Source organism: Bison bison, unplaced genomic scaffold (genome assembly GCF_000754665.1).
Source record: "Bison bison bison isolate TAMUID 2011002044 unplaced genomic scaffold, Bison_UMD1.0 scf7180017864353, whole genome shotgun sequence".
Classification (NCBI taxonomy): Eukaryota; Metazoa; Chordata; class Mammalia; order Artiodactyla; family Bovidae; genus Bison; species Bison bison.
In genome coordinates, this window is record NW_011494925.1 from 5,189,075 (window position 1) to 5,202,319 (window position 13,245).

The 13,245-nt window shown below is 47.8% G+C and overlaps 1 protein-coding gene across 1 annotated transcript in view; it reads left to right on the forward strand.

The window, feature by feature from the left end:
* GALR1 (galanin receptor 1) overlaps window positions 1–11,529 on the forward strand; it is a 14,231-nt gene extending 2,702 nt beyond the window's left edge. The window contains exons 3-4 of the mRNA XM_010855063.1: window positions 3,112–3,177; window positions 8,892–11,529. Coding sequence (XP_010853365.1) covers window positions 3,112–3,177; window positions 8,892–9,209 — 384 coding nt within the window. The 3' untranslated portion in view covers window positions 9,210–11,529. The remainder of the gene's footprint in view (window positions 1–3,111; window positions 3,178–8,891) is intronic.
* The last annotated feature ends 1,716 nt before the right edge of the window (window positions 11,530–13,245 follow it).

Sequence of the window (13,245 nt, forward strand, 5' to 3'; positions counted from 1 at the left end):
TCCCTCCCCCCCCCCCCCCCAGCAGAAATGTGGACTATGAGCCACCTGGTTTTGTTTGCCCTTCCCCCAGGTCATCTATCTAGAGCAGTGTCTATTTTGAATGGTAATGTTTTCGGATATGATCTGAAAGAATGTCCTGCACCAAAGGGTTGTGCATAAAGAGATGCAGTAAAGGCAGGAAATTGGGAATCACTGTAGCTTAGCTCTTTGATAAATGGCTGGTTTATTCCCTTTGCTTCTAGCAAAAGCAAATCAAAGCTTGGTCTGCACAGGGCAGAGGTCTCCAGTGTGCACTATGTCACTTGATCTGCAGGCGCCCCAGTGGGTTGGAGCCACTGTGCATATTTTATTGATAAGGATAGAGGGTTTTGGAGGAGTGAAGCAGCTGATTGAGATTGTGAAGCTGGTAAAGCATTCAGGAAGGATTTCCATGCAGGGCTTCCTAGCCCCCTGGGGAGGCGGGCCTGTGGGGCATGGGCCTTGAGACTAGAGAGTCTTAAAGTGTTTGGCTTTTCATTCATCATTACATGGGTTATGCTTGAAGCATATTCTTCCTTTGTTTCCCAAAAGTCTTTGGTCTTTTGGAAATTCAGGTCTTTTTAATGGAAACAACAAGATAAACTTCTAGGAAGAAACCAGCCTACATTTCTGTCATTTGAGAATTTATAAAAGTCACACCTAAGGTGAAGTTTCTAAATTAAAAAATTCAGTAAATACATGATCATTGGGATTTTTTTTAAAAATATGGAAATGGTTTGCCTTTAAGCATAACTGGAAATTTCTTTGAAATTCAAAGTAATATTTGCATATTCATTCTAGGGCTTGAAAAAAGGTAAAGATTAAAGACTTCAGTTGCTTTCCTTTGATCAGTCACTGCTTTGCATGGAAGGGTTTCACTACTTAAATGTTACATTCAAGATTGGTTGTTACCCCAAGGCCCAGATCAAAAGACATATAAAATCACAGTGTTTTTCTTGTTTTGTTTTTTTTGAAGTTAACAAAGGAATTGCATTCCAGAGCTGCCTTCTGTACTGACAGGAGTTTAGTGGAAGGTCCTTTGCACCTGCCCTCCCCGGAGACCCAGAGTGCGGGGCTGGAGGGTGAGTCTGGGGCGCCCGCTGCTGCTGTGGGGCTGGCTCACTCTGCCCTCGGGGGGGTGCTTCTCCTGGGCCCTCCTTGGCCTGACACCAGGTGAACTCGTGACCTGCCCGGTTCCCGCACCTGTGCCAGGACGGGTGTGGGCCTCCTGCACACACTTCTGAAAGCACGAGTGACGGGGAAGTGCCCGCTCACCACGTCATCAGCTTCCCGAGAAACGCAGTCATACCCCTTCCTCCTTTGATGGCGAGACCTTCGTGGGGTCCGTCACACGTGTCAGTGTGGGTCCGTAGTGTGCACTCATGGAGTGGAACAGAGCCAGGAGAAACATGCTTGGGCTTTTCCTCCGTGGACCGCTCCACTGCGTTCCTTAGGCGTTTCGTAGTTATGAGATGTGATCCCCGAGTCTGTGGAAGGACTGAGTGGCCCCGGCCCGGTAACATAGCAGGTAACATCTCAGTTTTCCACGTGGGGCCCTCTCCAGGCAGCCCTCGCTGACGCTGCCTTGCCATCTCTCCCTTTCTTTCAGTGACTGGAGTCCTCCTCTGGCGGTGGGGAGGCTGTCCCCAAGGAACCTGGCCCGGTTGGTCCTTGCCGGGAGGGGCCCTGTCCAGCCCATTCCTCCCTCTTGAAAGTCCTCTTCGTTTGTTCCTGCACAAGCCTCCCTTCTGTCGTTCTCTTCCATTTGATTTTTAATACCCCAGTTGCTGATGGCAGGACAGTAGATGGGCCCATTGTTGCTGTACTGAGAGTGACCCCAGATGTCCCCATAGTAAGTGAGAGGCTTGTCTTGCGGAGGATGCTGAGCCCCTATGGGAAGTGAGCAGTATTTCGGTAGGGCTGGGAGTTTGGAGTCAGAAATTCACACCCCATGACAGCTGCTTTTCGGGGGTAGGGAATCGTGAAAGTGAAGTGAAAGTGTTAGTCGCTCAGTCATGTCCGCCTCTGTGACTCCAGGGACTGTAGCCCACTAGGCTCCTCTGTCCATGGGATTCTCCAGGCAAGAATACTGAAGTGGGGTGCCATGGCCTTCTCCAGGGGATCTTCCCTACCCAGGCATCGAACCCATTGCAGGCAGATTCTTTACCACTTGAGCCGCCAGGGAAGCCCAGGGAATTGTGAAGTGGTGGATAAATCCCATGGCTTCTCGATCAGGGAGTGCCCAATGACTCCGGAGGGTTGCATCTGCCCAGACAGAGCAGCTTTCGTAATATGTTCAATTTGATTAAATTATTTCCATGCTGTGGTGCTCCAGGGGGACAGGGAGGTGGCTGGAACACTGTTTCCAGTGTTTGGAGGGACTCAACTGAGCAATTGACCGGCAGTCTCAAGCCCTTAGTCACCCTGAGCTGATTGTCCGTAGGTTTTTCACTCATAAGAATGAACTCAAGACCTGCCTGGAGTGTGTACCACCATCCCGACCCTGTTGTATGGCTTATGGTGCAAATTCTTGTGTGGAACCACAGTGTCTCACATCATTTCTCCTGAGTATGACGCTGGCGAGAGAAGACAAAACTAATTTCTCTAAGGAAGGAAACAAGTGTCTCCTTGGAAGCCTCCCTGATGGGCCATTAGTTGTAGAACCTTGCAGAAAGGTGGCCTGTCAGCTATCAGCGTGTTGGAAGGCAGTCTGTAGTTTTTCCACGCATCTAGGATTTAACATGTAGCAGGGACCTGGGATTGTGGAAATGTAGACTCTTAGGGGAAACCAGGTGGCAGGGAGGCCAGCGGGGATGCAGGTATGGGCAGCGGAGTGGGTCTTTCTGGAAGAAACCTCGGAGCTACCCGCACCAGAGCTCTGCCAACAGGTGCTCCGGACACAGGTGATTAGAAGACCAGATGTTCATGGCAATCCACAGTCGTCATTACTCCACCAGCTCATGTGAATTGCAGCTTGCGTGATTTTGTAAACCATGGTCTTCCCTTTGCAGAACATCAGGAAATGTCAATGCAAAGTGGACAATGAATTGTGCGGTCTGAGGCAAACCGATTTTATCTGTCTGTGTTTTTCAGGTCCTTAACCATTTGCATAAAAAGTTGAAGAACGTGTCAAAGAAGTCAGAGGCATCAAAGAAAAAGGTAAAACTCATGGGTTTACATTCTCTGTGCCGTTTCTGGAGCTTGGTTTACTGTATACTCTTAGCTCTCCTGCATCCTCCTGTGAAATTATGGTTCCTGGGTTCAGCGATTTGAAATGAACATCTTAGCCCTGGGCAGAGAGGAGACATGGAGAGTCAGCCGCTGAGGGTGGGCAGGTGACTGAGCTGCCTGAGAACGTGGGTGGAGGTCTGGGGAGGGGCCGAAAGGTGTGTCTTCTGGATTCTGAGCCTCTGGAGAAGGTGTGCTGTGGGTGACTGGGACAGGGCGTCAGGTGGCTGGACCCACAGTTTGCTTGAGCAGGTGGTGCTCGTGGTAAAGAACCCACCTGCAAGTGCAGGAGTCCCGAGTTCCATTCCTGGTTTGGGAGGATTCCCTCGAGGAGGGCACAGCAACCGCTCCAGTCCTCTTGCCTGGAGAACCCCATGGACAGAGGAGCCTGGCGGACTATAGTCCATGGGGTCGCAGAGACACGATTGAAGAGACTTAGTAGACACACATCTTTTATTGTGTATTTACCGTCTCTGATGTGGAGCCAGGAGGCCCCGTCTTAATTATCTTTCGAGCGAGTATTGTTGTATCCCTCCCTGAAGCCTCGCAGCAGTTGCTGTGCTCTGCTCTCTTCCTCCCAGTCGGGTGCTGGTTTGGCCCCCTGGGGGCAGAACTGAAGATGGGAGCGGCCTCAGGGGGGTCCAGCCCATCTTTAATTGTCTTTCTCATTCTCCCCTGAATCCCGATTCCCACAAGCTTCCCCTGAAGAGTTTGACAGCATCTAACACCCTGCAATTTATTATGTTTCAAACCCAGTTTGAGGGAAAGCTATTTTACAAATTGGGATTAATTTACCTCTTACTCAGGTCATATCCTGGAGAAGGAAATGACAACCCACTCCAGTATTCTTGCCTGGAAAATCCCACGGAGAGAGGAGCCTGGTGGGCTGCAGTCCCTAGAGTCACAAAGAGTTGGACACGACTAAGCAACTGAACTGAACTGAAAGATTAGTGAGCATTTTAACATTTACATTGTTTGGTTTTATATGTATATGTGTACATTTGGGTGTGTGTGTGTGTGTGTATGAGGCATGTGTATTGTTGTTGTGTTAGTTGCTCAGTCATTCCGACTCTTTATGAATTTGTGGACTGTTGCCCGCCAGGCTCCTCTGTCCATGGGATTCTCCAGACAAGAATACTGCAGTGGTTGCTCTGCCCTTCTCCAGGGCATCTTCCTGACCCAGGGATCAAACCTGGGTCTCCCACTTTGCAGGCTGCTTCTTTACAGTCTGAGTCACTAGGGAAGCACAAGACACTCACATGTGAGGGAATATATTATATGTGCTTAGGCGCTCAGTTGTGTCTGACTCTTTGCAACCATGGACCATAGTTCACCAGGCTCCTCTGTCCATGGGGATTCTTTAGGCCAGAAAACTGGAGTGGGTATCCATACCCTCCTCCAGGGGATCTTCCCATCACAGGGATCAAACCCAGGTCTCCTGCACTGCAGGCAAATTCTTTACCATCTGAGCCACCAGGGAAGCCCAAGAATACTGGAATGGGTAGCCTTTCCCTTTCCGGGGGATCTTCCTGACCCAGGAATTGAATCAGGGTCTCCTGCACTGCAGGCAGATTCTTTACTGGCTGAGCCACCAGGGAACGTATATGTAAATGCAATTCTTCCCACGGGAGAAGTTCTCAACATTTGGAGGAGGGAAGATTTCCTCTTCTATTCTCACAACCTCTGACCCTTAATAACCACTGAACAGATGTCAGATTTCTTTTGATGTATTTAATTACTTCCTTGTTTGCATAGAATAAATAGTTTGTGTATGTGCATGTACCTGGGTCTAGGCAAAGGCTAGCAGACATGTGTAGGGAGTAGGGTAGGAAGAGGGAACGGGGAGACGGAGGGGAGGGCCCAGGGTGGAGAGCCAGCGCGTCTCCGCCTGGAGGCGGAGGTTGGGTCGGCTCCGCTGATGCTGCTCTGGGTCCAGGCAGAGAAGAGTGTTCCTGGGTGTGTACACACTCAGTTTCTGATGGATCATGGAGTGATGTGAGAAGATCTTGGAGGTTTATTCATTTCAGCTGTACCCATTTCTGGCTCCCCGCCTCAGTGGCTGCATAGGGCCCCTTCCCCTGTGCTGTGTCCATCCATAAGGGCTCCACTTCGTTTGAAGGCTGGTAGCGCTCTTGGGGTGGAGGGTTAGGTTCAACACAAACTTGCTCAACAGCTCTCCTGCCTGTTTGGAGGAAAATAGAGAAGAAGAGTGTGCTTTTCTTTGCCAAAATAGTACTGACCACAGTACAGAGCCCGGCCTTGATTAACACTAGGCTCGGCTGGACCTAGAGAAACGTCTTCTGGCACAAGGCTGATCAGATAGGAAAATAAGATTCTTAACAATTTCTGGAAGACTTCCCAGTCGGGTAGACTTCCCCAGGATGGTTCCTGGTAATAGGGAGGTATATGTGAGACCCTTGTGGTACCTTCTTAACCATGAGGTTCTTTTAACAGCTGCTCTTTTCCCCCATCTGGCTTGGAGTAACTCAACAAGCTTTTTGGCTGTCATTTGTACAATTTACAAAATGTTTCTCATCAGTCTCATCATTTAGTCACTTTTTCCTTCCCTGCCAAGTTCCATTAGATGGATTATGAGCAAAATTCTTTGAAGGAAAAAAAATTCAGATGTCTCAGATGGCTTGAAAAAGAGCATCTCACAGGAAGAGGAGAAATTACTATTTTTCAGATACTTTCAGTGCAAGAAGTAAAAAGAAGGCAGGCTAATAAAAGGCCCAACCTTAGGTATAAGAATTCATGCAGAGACTTGGCACATAACCTTCAACGAGGGCTTCTTCCCTATCCAACGGTGATGCTGTGGTCCTGCACGCTACATGGACAGACGGGAACGTAGGCGATGCATCGGGTGTAAACCCATTTGTGATTCAGGCAAATGATACTGTAAGAAATGAAAATAGCCCCCATCCCCACAGGGGGCCTCATCTCCTCACTGACTTTTCTAAGGGGAAGAGCAGAAGCAAGTTTGGAACCTTTCCGAGGAGGCGGTGTGGGTCAGCCCGGGTGCGGTCAGCACCGAGGAAGCTCCTCAGCCTTCTCCTCGAGGTGGGAGAGGTCGCTTGCTTTTGTTGTGGCTTCTGCGGAATTCTTCACTGATTCTTCAAGCACTCATGAGCTATGTAGGAAGGCAGGTTCCTGGGTGGGTACGTCATCCGCACGACCTGTGGAAGCAGCGCTGTGGGCCGTGAGACCCCGATACTTGAATTTTCATGAAGTGCTGCATAACGATGGCTCGCTGACCTGCTGCAAACCCAGGTCTGTGGTTGTTGTACAGTTGCTCAGTCGTGTCCGACTCTGCGACCCCATGGACTGCAGCAACCAGGCTTCCCTGTTTCTCACCAAACTCGTGCCCATTGAGCTGGTGATGCCATCCAGCCATCTCATCCTCTGTTGACTCCTCCTCCTCCCGTCTTCAATCTTTCCCAGCATCAGGGTCTTTTCCAATGAGTCAGTTCTTCGCATCAGGTGGCCAAAGTACTGGAGCTTCAGCTTCAACATCAGAACACCCAGGACTGATCTCCTTTAGGATGGACTGGTTGGATCTCCTTGCAGTCCCAGGGACTCTCAAGAGTCTTCTCCAGCACCACAGTTCAAAAGCATTGATTCTTTGGTGCTCAGCCATTATTTTGTTAGTACAGTGGGTTATTTTGACCAGATCTTGACCTTGAGCTAGTGTGTTCCAGGCGCATGTTTTCTGAGTTGGGGGTGGGTGAGGGCGCTGTTCCGTGGGTGGATGTCTTTCTGCATCCCTCCCACGTCTTCCCAGTTTCGTGGTCCTGGTCCTCTGATGTGAGAGAGACCAAGGAGGGAGCCATGCGTGTCTCTCCCTAGACACCTTGATGTGCTGGCATCGTGTGAAGCTGTGGCTGGTATGGAGGCCACTCCTGTACCAGCTCGGATGGGCTGAGATGCCTATGAAATAGGCAGAAAATAAATAGTGAACCTTTGTCGACACATAGCTGGGAGCACAAACATTGTATTAAACAAGCATTCTGTTAAAGTCTTTTGGGAGCATCATTTGATAAAAGATAAAGTTTATGTAAGTACCCATTGATATTCTTTCCTGATTTATAGTGCAATCTTAAGTCACTCACATTTCAAAGCTACAGGCAGACCAAGGAAAGGAACCTTGCTCATGGTTCTGAAAAGACCAGTAGACCTGCTAAAAATAAAAGACAGGTTTTGAATGACCTTGGGTAGACATACACAGAAACAAACCCTCCATAGAAAAGCCACCCTGCTGACAGTTGCCCTACAGGGATACAGATACAGTGTGGCTCTTATCTGTAAGCTGTCGGGGTGTAGTTCTGCCCTCAGCTTGTTACTTAGTGAAAACCTCCTGAAAGGAGCAGTGAAACAGAATATCCAGAGAGCATGCATTTTGTGCTGCACAGAAATGGCCTTCCTGCCTTAGGAAGGACAGTGGGTGTGCTCCTTGCTATTTGTAGGTGTAATTGTGTCTAGGTGGTTACTGAATCATCAGGAACACATCCCATACACTAACGGGTAAACGGATGGACAGCAGATGATCCTTGACGTCCGGGAGCGGGGTGCTGGTCTGCTCTGCGTGTTGTGTGTGCGGCAGCCTCAGTCTGGAAACCTGCCGCCCTGGAAACCCTGTGGTCAGCTTTATACCCGAACTGTTTGAAGGTGTTAAGTGGGCCAGGTCCAGTCAGAGAATCATCAGGTTGGGTCACCCCAGTCACAGGCCAGGAGGCTGAGGCCCAGGGAGGTGGCCTCAGTTTTCAAAGGTCATCAAACTCTTGGCTTTTGCATGGCCCGTGGCACCTTCTGACCATCGCGTGGTCAGAGTAAACATGAGTGTAACTCCCGTCTCCGGCGCCCTGACCGCCCTTGCTCCGACCTCGTCCTGAAGTCCAAACATCTCCTCTCCCGTCTGTGCCGGGTTCCCTGGCTTCCAGCCTGCCTCTTGGACAAACTTCCTCTCCGAGTCAGTCAGCTACCCTGCGTCTCTTCTGGAAGACTTGCTATCTTAAGCCTCGTGTTCTGGGCACTGTGGGCTGTGACAGTCAGGTTCTAACTCACAGGAAGTAAGAGCAAAGTCATGGCATAACATAAGAACATTCCTGCAGGGTGGAGGTCCAAGCTTGTCCTGTGAAAGGACCTGTGGGTCCACCGCGGTTTCCTGGTCGGGGAGTCCCTGCTCCATGGTTGTGAGGCTGGAGGGAAAATAAGCACCTTCCTTCTCTCTCTCCTTCCCCTCCACCCTGCCTCCCTGAATTCATGGATCCCAGTGGGATTGCTTCTCTCCAGGGGCAGAGTGGACAGGGGACCACCGGGCCACGCTTATAGCTCCTTTAGGGGTGTGACTGCCACGTGAAGGTCAGCACCCAGAGCAGGTTTAGGATGCACTTGATTCTGTGGAGATGTACAGGAAATTCCCTCTGTCAGTGCATGAGCTAGAACGCTGTTCCTGTCTGTTGTGATCAGCATCTCTGCTTTCTCCCCTTCTCCTCTGTTGTGATCAGCATCTCTGCTTCCTTCCCTTCTCCTCTGTTGTGATCAGCATCTCTGCTTTCTCCCCTTCTCCTCTGTTGTAATCAGCGCCTCTGCTTCCTTCCCTTCTCCTCTGTTGTAATCAGCGCCTCTGCTTCCTTCCCTTCTCCTAGACGGCGCAGACGGTGCTGGTGGTGGTGGTGGTCTTCGGAGTCTCCTGGCTGCCCCACCACGTCATCCATCTCTGGGCTGAGTTTGGGGTGTTCCCGCTGACCCCCGCCTCCTTCTTCTTCAGGATCACGGCCCACTGCCTGGCCTACAGCAACTCCTCCGTGAACCCCATCATTTACGCCTTTCTCTCCGAAAACTTCAGGAAGGCTTATAAGCAAGTGTTCAAGTGCCACGCCCGCAAGGAGTCACCTCTTAATGACACTAAAGAAAATAAAAGTCGACTAGACACCCCACCATCAACCAATTGTACTCACGTGTGAAAAAAAGAGTATTATTTCAAAATGTGGTATTTGCATGCATGTGGACCAGACAGAGAAATACACTGCAGTGTTAAGCAAGGCAGTAACTTGCTATCTTAACAACAATTCATATTATATTGATTGAATTCCACTTGTGTTTAAAAAGTACTTTGATCTACCTGGAAAATCCCTAGGTCTAGTGAAGGCCATTTCTAAATTTTATTTTATTTCTAAATTCTATTCCATAAGCAAAAAAAGAATAATATAGTTTTATACATCTTAAGAAATGAAAGTTTCTCAAGAAACTTTATTTAAAGACTGTAAAGAGTCTATAATAGGACTGTCTAGATTTGTATTCTTTGTAGGATAAGGAAGAAGGGCCTGTCAAGGTGGTCAGGAATATTTGTGATCTACGTATTTTGGAAACAAATGTAATTAGAAAACACATGCTTTAGTTCTTCAATTTTAAGATCAGTGGTAATGTTGAAACTATATGTGTCTCAGATACGATTATGGACACTTGATCCTGAGTTTTATTTTTGGGGCCGTTTGATTTAAGACATATCCATCTGATGGAAATAAGCTTATTTGCACATTTGCTGCATCTGCTCCGAGCTGTAAGCAGTGTATGCGGCTTCTGCAATGTGCTGTGTCCGTCTGCAGTCATGAGGTCTCTTAAGCTCATCTCAGGCAGTCAGCAGCAAGATCCTGGGTTGTAAGCCATCAGGATGTCAGTGAAAAACTACGCTGTGAACTTAGTCTTCGTTGAGATGACCAAAAAAATCAGGGAAAACCACCACCTGAAACAATCCTCATGGTTGAAGCTGTGAATGAGTTTCTGAGAATGAAACTGGACATTAAAAATTTACATATTGACACACACATATGTATATTTTAAGGTATTAGCTATGCCTTGAGTGGAATCTACTCAAAAGGAGAATTTTTTAAATGTCAGTGAAAATGATGTACAGAAAATAATTTCTATGAATTCAGAATAATGTCTATGAATTATAAGCCACATGAGATAATGGTCATGCCATGTGAGGCAAGTTAGTAAGCATAGTAAAATGTCTGGTTCAGATAAACTTTGAAAAAACAGTCTAATGGTTGGATATAGCTGGGCATATCATGTCCAAACAAATGCTTTTTTCATCAAATTTGTAATGATGTCTAATGCATATTTATCCCAAATATTGCTCCCTCTAGAAATGTTAATTTGGGGTTCAAATCATCATAACTTAGTTTCAAATGTAGTTTTTGTGACAGTTTTATATTTAATAATGAGAAAATGGTATGAAAAGATGAAATGATTCTATATTAGTAAATAATTTTCAGACTGCAAGACTGATACATTTTAGGATGACACAAAAGCAAGAAAAAAAATTTTTAAAAGAATTTTGTGTAATGCATACCTGAGTCATATGAGGACTTCATGTGAAATATCAAATTTTGGATCAAAAAGATCAACTCAATGTAAGTCTTTGCATGTTAGCTTCTCTAGTTTGTGAATTTATTTTACTAACTATATTCCTCCAGCTAAGAGTATTTACATTTGCCACATTATAAATAGTTCTATGGATAGAAGAGGAGAAAATTGTCAGAGGATGGGAAATCATGACTTTTCATGTTTGATGGCCAGGGGAAAAATTGTACATACACCTATGTGAGTATTTTTAAGAACAATGTAATTCCTTTGCACGGAAAAATTTTTGCACTTTATTCAAATATGGCAGCAGAAACATTTTACTCTGATGACGGTACCGCACGAGTTTTGTGGAACTTGAAGCTGCCGTTGCACACGCCAGGACGTCTTCTGTGTGTGTGGATTCACGCAGCTGCACAAAGAGGCGTGTCCTGCTTGGACTTGCTCGGCTGGCAGTGGCTCCCCGCACTGTGGCCACTCTCTTCTGATTCCCACGCACACAAAGGAAGCCTTGGAACAAACGCAGGAGCCACTGCTGCCCTATTCGGGCAAGTGCTGACATGGGTTTGGACATGATGTACTTACCCTTGTCATGCCTTGGTCACTTCCAGATGCTGTCATCTCCGATTTGCAGAGCCCAGAGCGCCGGGTATAAATGCGCATTGCTTCATTTCACAGGCCGGTGGGCTCTTCTGTCCAGCGTCATTCTAATCAATTCCTCTTGTTTAGAGTTTACGTTGTCTCCTCCTCAAATGAGTTTCGGTGGTAACGGAGGTCTGCAAAGATGTAAAACTGCATACAGTTTCCTGAGTGAGGGGTTCCAGAAGAACTTGTATCTGCAGACCAAGTACTTCCTGGGGCACCCTTGTAATCATGTGTAATTAATGGGGACCCATTCAGAGGCCCCACCCCCTCTTCACTGAGTAACCCAGACCCCCCCCCCCACGCTTCTCTTTCCCCCCAGTACTAGCAGCCAGGCTAAAGGAGATACACCCGCTGCACCTCCCCACCCCCGGTGCGCCTTTAAAGTCCGGATGCTGGGTAAACCTCGTTTTTCTGCAAACTTCAAAGAAAAATGATGCTTTCTCCTTAGACTTGGCTGCCCTAGTGGCCCAAGGCAGCTGTTATCTTTCTGGGCCTTTTGCTTTCTCATGGGGAGATGGCTCTGGAATATTTAAATAGCGGGCATACTGGCTGTTTCATATGCATAAAGCACGATTTCGGTTCCTTGCTGATGAATATGGGGACACGGTTGAGGAGCTGGTCTTGTCCTGTCTCCTCAGGAGTTGCTGAGACAGAGTCTCTCTGCTGCTCCGACCATGTATGTGCTCAGCAATGTGGGGGCTGAGCCCATTTCTGAGTATCTTAGGGAAATCCTTTTGCTGTAAATGGAACTATTTTACTCCACACACTGGGGATCAAACCGTCGTCCCCCTCTCCTCTGCATCTCCAAGCCCTGTGTGCTCACGTCCTACCTTGCTCCGATCCAGAGTTCCTCACTCTGACATAAGCCACAGTAAAATTCCTCCATCGCCCCAGGCGTATCTGTGGAGAGATGTCTGAACTGCGTGACTCATGCAAGGCTAAAAGCTTCTTGTGACTCAACTTCAAATTGTGATCCTGAGGATAATTGCATTTGCTCGATGTCTCAGATACATTGAGATGGTGCAGAAATAATTCCTAGACGTTAACTGATACCAAAGGTCAGGTTCTGGGCAGTAGAGGATCCCTTCTCTCTCCACAGATGCCGTACGATCCCCAGTGCTTATGCTTGAAGCAGCATTACATCAAGGAAAGCAATGTATTATATACCTTTGTCATGTTCTTGCTGAATAATTTATTAAATGTGTACAAGAACCACATAGTCATGTAAATTGAATCAAGAGATCAAAATGGCTGCTTCTGGAAACTTACCTAAAATCTGTCAATTTCCAGCTGCACTGATTGCAAATATCTTCCTGACTTTATATTTCTAAGTGATTTTCTCTGTAAGCTAGTCATGTTGTTCTGGGTCATCAAAAAACGTTGCATATTAAGTTATTTGTCAAGCAGATGTCAATGACTCGTTTATCTAAGGATGTGCTGATTTTAAAAGTTTCCACATAGCTAGAGCAGGTAGCCTAAACTGCTGATGGTGACTTGTTATCTTGGAAGGAAAAAAACTGCAAAAGGGATTCAATTTATGCTGTATTTTAACATTTTCCTTTTTAAAAGTGGAAAATTGAGCCTCCAGAATCACGTAAAAAGCTTCAGCGTCCCTGGTGTGGGCTGGGTGTACCTCAGGCAGCTGTGTGCAGGGGAGCGTGCCGGGTGTTGTCTGCGTAGCTCAGGGGCCTCTGTTTGTTTTCCCGTGAGAGCACCGCATGGCTCTGATGCTGGTTTCTTCTCCTCTGTGGGTGTGAGTGGCCAGTGCACGCACTCCACCCTCTGAACATGGGACTCGGCCGTGGGCAGGTCTGCTCGTGTGGTGAGGTCTCCAGGAATGGCAGCAGGCCTGGGCGCAGCCCCTCTGCTGGGTCCTGTGCTCACGGTCAGGGCCCTCCCACACCTGTTTTCAGGTCTTGGAGATCGGGGTTCTGTCCTGGGGGCATCAGGAGTGGTGGGGACACCTCAGCGATGGGGAGTGGAGGGGGA